The 5,195-nt window shown below is 52.6% G+C and overlaps 1 protein-coding gene across 2 annotated transcripts; it reads left to right on the top strand.

Annotated features, from left to right (window-relative positions):
- Nucleotides 1-467: 467 nt before the first annotated feature.
- NEIL2 (nei like DNA glycosylase 2) lies at nucleotides 468-4,340 on the top strand. 2 transcript variants are annotated; one of them, XM_042832685.1, is made up of 5 exons: nucleotides 468-539; nucleotides 1,479-1,663; nucleotides 2,152-2,483; nucleotides 3,242-3,438; nucleotides 3,887-4,340. In XM_042832685.1, exons 2-5 carry the CDS (start codon nucleotides 1,526-1,528, stop codon nucleotides 4,201-4,203), a joined length of 984 nt encoding a protein of 327 aa, XP_042688619.1. In that variant the 5' UTR covers nucleotides 468-539; nucleotides 1,479-1,525; the 3' UTR covers nucleotides 4,204-4,340. The 2 variants fall into 2 exon arrangements, with proteins under 2 accessions (XP_042688619.1, XP_042688620.1); XM_042832686.1 differs by lacking the exon at nucleotides 468-539 and having other exon boundaries at nucleotides 1,454-1,663.
- The last annotated feature ends 855 nt before the right edge of the window (nucleotides 4,341-5,195 follow it).

Here is a 5,195-nt window from a genome sequence, read left to right as displayed (position 1 = left end):
GCTTGGGTCTTGACTTTCCTGCTGGACATCCTGGGGAGAGCTGGGGGTAACTGCTCTCATATTCAGTGCACCTGGAAAAGCAATGCCTTTTTTAATGCATAAGGAGAAAAACAGCCTAGATGTTTTCCATCTTGTAATACCATTAGCACAGAGGGAAAAGGATGAGCTCCTGCACTAGGATGGCACCTCAATGCCATCACAATTTATCTTTTTGCTCTTTTCACAGACGTGAGTTTGTGGAGCACATTGCTAATTCAGTCTAATTGCCTTCAGCTGAGCTCACAGATGCCAACCGTTAGCTGAAAGCACACACAGCTCTCATACAATCACCTCCTCTTTCTGATGGGGGGAGAGGGGGGGGGGGGGGGAATTTAGACCCCTTCCCAGTTCAACCAGTCCCTGGGTCTGGTGTAATCGATGGGGTGGGTGGGGCCAGCACTTGAAACCTCATCCACTTCTCCTTTACCAGCCAGCAGAGGAGCTCTCTTGCTGCTTATATGTTAGTGGCTGGAAGGGCCTTCTTTCTCTGGAGAAGGGTGGTAAGGAGATTTTGGGGTGTAAGGGATAGGAGAAGGGCAGTGCTGGTTTGGGCTGTGAGAGTGTTGAGAAGTGACTGAAGGCAGGGGAATGGTTCAGGAGCATGAGGTAGAAGAAGCTGTCAACGAAGAAGGGAGGTGGCTGCTCAGTCTGTTGTGTGCAGGGTAATGGCTTGGGGGCTGGGTGCAGTGTTTAGGGCAGGGGGGTGTGCAATGTGTGTGTGAAGGTGTTGGGTGAATTCCTTGTACTGTGCTGCTTGACACAAATCCAGTGCCTGGATAATCAGGGTGAAGACCTGGAGGGCATGGTCAGAGCCTTTGGTGTCAAGAGCTGATCCCAGGGTTTTGGATTGCTGCTGGCACCTTTAGCAGCAGGAATGTCTTCTAGGTGGCTCTTGACCTGTTACTGGCTTTTGCCTGTAGTCTGAATGTAGTATGTAGCTAAATGGAGCTAGGGTGTGATTTAATTACCTCCCGCCCTAGGAAGCGTGGGGATTGAGCTCAGTCTTCTGTTGCTGCTAAAGCAATCATGTTTGTATAAGCAGTTAATACCTTTTTATCTCATGTCTTAGATCCAGATAATGTTCTCTGACATACATCATCTCTTGGAGCTTCTCCTGAAAGGCTTTGGCCCACTGCAGCACATGAAGGCTTTATAGCTGTGTTGCCTCGCCCAGCCCTATTGAGGGTACATTCACACACCACTGCAGCTCACCACCCTGTGTAGGTGGCTGCTACACAGGCTGCTTCTGCCTCTTATGGGCTGGGAGCTGCAGTGGGTGAGCATGTGTCCTTGCTCAAGCAGAAGATGGGTTGGAGGGCTGGGGCTGAAGCAGGCCCTACTGAAGGCTCTGGTTTCAGTTGCTGTGAGCTGATGCGAATGTGGGCTGTTGCTTCCTTGTGTTTTCTTGCTCTTTTTCTGAGCTGTAAGCTTTCCCTCAGCTCTAAGGCACCAAGGGTGAGAAGGACCTGCCTTTTAGCTGGTAGAGATGCCAGAGGGCCCATCAGTGAGGAAGTTCCAGCTGCTGACCTCACGTTTTGTGGGACAAGTGGTGGCCAACGTGGGGGGAAGCAGCAAGAAGATTAATGTGAATGACCTGAATGCCCTGAGGCTCCAGGATTCCCAGGTGAGCTGTGCTGAAGGTGACCCATATCAATCTGTGGCAGGTCTGAGAGGGAAGCCACAGCTACCATGCATCTGTGTCACAGAAGGTGCGTGGCCTGAGAGTGGCACCAGGGTTGTGTGTGAGGCTGTCATGGAAGGTTTATAGAAGATGAGTTGGTTTGTTCAGTATGTGAACGTCAAGAGGAGCAGCAGGCTTGTTCCTTTCAGCTGTGAGCTGGCACAGAGGCATCCCTTAGACCAGAAAGCCAGGTTTTACTTGGCTACTTGGATGTCAATGCTGTAGGTACCCATAACTATCTAAGCCACACTAGCCTCACCTCAGACTGCATTGTGGTTCCAGCTGTGGGTGCAGGTGTGTGTTGTTCAAGCCACTTGTGGTTGGTCTGAGTGTGTCTGTGTGTCTGCCCTGACGTCTTTGTCCTGCCAGGAGCTTCCAGAGTAGCATCTGAACAGAGATCCTCAGGACATCACACTTTTTTTCCCCCTCAGGTCCATGGGAAGAACTTATTCCTAGCGTTTGTGGCAGCCAGCTCTCCCTTAGAACCAAGTGTGGAAGAGACAGAGCTGCAAAAAGAGGCTGCCACAGGGTCTAGGTCCCTTGTTCAGGGAAAGCAAGGGCAGGTTTGTGCTCCATTGACTCCGACCCAGGAAGAAGAGCTGCAGGAACTGCAGAACTCCAGACCTGGTGCTCCAAGTGCAGCAGGGGGCCCAGGCTGTTGGCTGCGCTTCCACTTCGGTTTGTTTGGCAGCGTTCGGGCAAACGAGTTCTCAAGAGCAAGCAGAGCCAATAAGAGGGGGGACTGGAAGGACCCTATACCCAGGTATTTGGCAGAGGCCTCTTACAAATGTTCCTCTGTCGTTCTGGAGGGGCCCTGTTCAGGCTAAATTGCTGTGGAAACGCTTTCAGTCCTCTCCTTCTTTCCCCTCAGCAAGCATAAGTGGTGATATTATGTCTTCAGTAGATGTGAGGTGTATTCAACCAGGGAGTCTGCACTGGGTGGTTTGCTGTGGACGTGCTTCATTGTCTTGCTGTTGTGTGTTTTATCCTTAGTGAGAAGTTTTCTGCCCTTTGCCTTCTGCCTCCTCCCGGCTTCAGCATCTGACTATTAGACTCATTAGTATTATATTGGATAATCATTGGATTAATAGCATGCATCTAGGGTATTTGAAACAGCAGTGAAAATACCATTGTAGGAGCCCAGGTCACTGGTGGTGTATTAAGAGCCACTGGAAATGTGTTAAGGGGTAAATACTGAAGGACAGTGCAGACCCAGCTCTTATGAACTGTTTAATTTGAGGTTGTGGAGTCTCCTCCTCTGCAGATGTTCAGAATCTACTTGTATGTCTTCCCATGCAACTGGCTGTAGGGAACTTCTCTCTGCCTGCTGTTGTCTTTAGAACCTGCAGGGCAGCAGGAGGGATAACTGTCCATGAGTTGTGCGTATTTAGAACCTAAAAGCTAAACTGCTTTCTCTGCACTTCCCATTCTTTGCAAGTCTCTTCAGCTAAACCAGAATACGACGAGTGGGTCAGGGTGTTTGTGGCTAGTGATCTCACTCATCTCTTCTGCGTCTCTCAGGCTGGTGCTGTATTTTGAGAGTGGAGGCTTCCTTGTTTTCTACAACTGCCGAATGCACTGGTGCTCATCTCCGGTGGCTGATCCCACTTCTGACATCCTGTCTGCAGAATTCCACCGTGGCCGGGCACTGGATGCCCTCTGCACATCTCATCCCATCTGCTACACCCTCTTGGACCAGAGATACTTTTCAGGGCTGGGTGAGCTCCAGAGCACAGTGGCAGAGCAAGAAAGAGGAGGGGTGGGATGCCTGCACCCAGATCTGCATGTTAGAGCTTCTGCTCCTTAAGGTTATGACGTTGGGTTGATCCAGCTGAGAGGGTACGTGGTGGTTTTGGGGAGGAGAAGGCTTGCAATCTCTAGCTGCAGGCTTCAGATGCTTGAGTGCAGCCTTTGTGTGCAGTGAGCTGTTGTAGCATGGGTGGTTGGTACTTGTGAGAGAAGGATCCACTTGAAGCTTGGTGGGAAGAGACTATCCTCCAGTTTATTCCCAGCTGAAGGTTTACTTCTTGTAAGCTACCTCTGATACAGGAAATGGCATTGCAAGGTGTGATCAATCAGGCTGAAATCAGAGTGGCTGGATATATGGGTCTGTGTCGTCTTGCACAGAAATAGCCTTATGATCTCTTTATTTCTGACCCTTTGCAGGGAACATCATTAAAAATGAAGTCCTGTACCTGGTGAAGATCCACCCGTTAACACAAGGATCTCTCTTGGCTCAGTCGGATCTGGAGCATCTGCTTGATTGTGCCATTCAGTTCACCTCCGACTGGCTGCAGAGCAAGCTGCAAGGCAAAGGGCTGCACCTGCAGATCTACCAGAAAGAGCAGTGTCCTCTTGGGCACGTAGTGATGAAAGGAGCCCTAGGACCCCCAGGTGGCTGGAAAAGGCTTACATGGTGGTGTCCTCAGTGCCAACCTGCAGTGCTGCCAGGGGATGGGGATCTGGCCCTGGGCACTGAGTGACATGGCTCTATGTTCCTATTTTTTTTTTTTTTTCCTTATGTAGTTCAGCGTTAGATAATCCTGTGCCTGCTTAGAGCTGAGTATGCGTTGTATAGTGATTAGGTGTGGTTAAAATTAAATGGTTGTTCTCTCCATCAGCTCTTAGCCGCTTCCTTCCAAAGGATGAAAACAACCCTCCGCAGTGCTCGGTGCTGCTCATCTCTGCCTGCCTCTGAGCTGTCTGCCCCATTGGCAGGGGTGGCAATTGCTCATTAAAACCCACCATTAAGCCATGGATCAGAAGTATGGTGGCTCTGGGGGTGTCAATGCGTGACATGGAGCGCGTAAAACTCATCTTCTCAGACATAGGGTTTGGATTTTGGCTGGCCTGAGGGTTGGGCTCCTTGTGGGTCCCCTCTGCTGTGGGCTGCTCTGTGGGGCTACTGGCTGCGAGGGAGCAGGGAGGAGAAACACCATGGAGGGAATGCACGGTGGGTGAGTGAAGCCAAGCAGAAGCACTTCAGCTCTAGTTGGGAGTGAAGCAAGAAGGAGCCTGGGGGCACGCCATGTCCCCAGGATGGCCGTGAGGATGCTCCAAGAGGGGGTGAGGAAGGGTGAGAGGCGGGGCAGCCATGGTGAAGCTCCGCCCCTCGCCCCCTCAGGGCGGCCACGCGAGTGCCGGTGGGCGCCGTCACCCAATCAGCGCCGCCCGCCGGCCGTCACACCAGCTCCGCCGCACACCTATTGGCTGGCGCAAGGCTGGTGCGAGGACACGTCTCCCAATGGGCTCGCCTCGCGCTAACCGAGCCATGGGACGAGCGAGCTGATTGGACGGGGGGGCGGAGCGGCCCCGCCCACCGGCTGTTAAGCGGCGGTTTGGGGGGGCGGGGGGAGGAACGGGGGGGGGGGGGGGGCAGCAGCGCGTCGGGAGCGCGCGGGGCGAGAGCGCGTGTGGCGGCGGTGCGGCCGTCATGGAGCTGCTGAGGAAATGGCTGGGGCACCCCGAGGACATC

This window comes from Centrocercus urophasianus, unplaced genomic scaffold, assembly GCF_019232065.1.
Source record: "Centrocercus urophasianus isolate 14NV4802_14NV808 unplaced genomic scaffold, USGS_Curo_1.0 seq_39, whole genome shotgun sequence".
Classification (NCBI taxonomy): domain Eukaryota; kingdom Metazoa; phylum Chordata; class Aves; order Galliformes; family Phasianidae; genus Centrocercus; species Centrocercus urophasianus.
The sequence above is the reverse complement of the archived record's forward strand: the minus strand, read 5'-3'. Positions and strand labels throughout refer to the sequence as shown.

Bases quoted from the DNA above. Each gene is read 5' to 3' on its own strand.
- NEIL2 (XM_042832685.1), top strand. From the start codon at position 1,526: ATGCCAGAGGGCCCATCAGTGAGGAAGTTCCAGCTGCTGACCTCACGT. The intron at 1,664-2,151 runs GTGAGCTGTGCT...TTTCCCCCTCAG, and splicing joins TGAGGCTCCAGGATTCCCAG to GTCCATGGGAAGAACTTATT. The intron at 3,439-3,886 runs GTGAGCTCCAGA...GACCCTTTGCAG, and splicing joins GAGATACTTTTCAGGGCTGG to GGAACATCATTAAAAATGAA.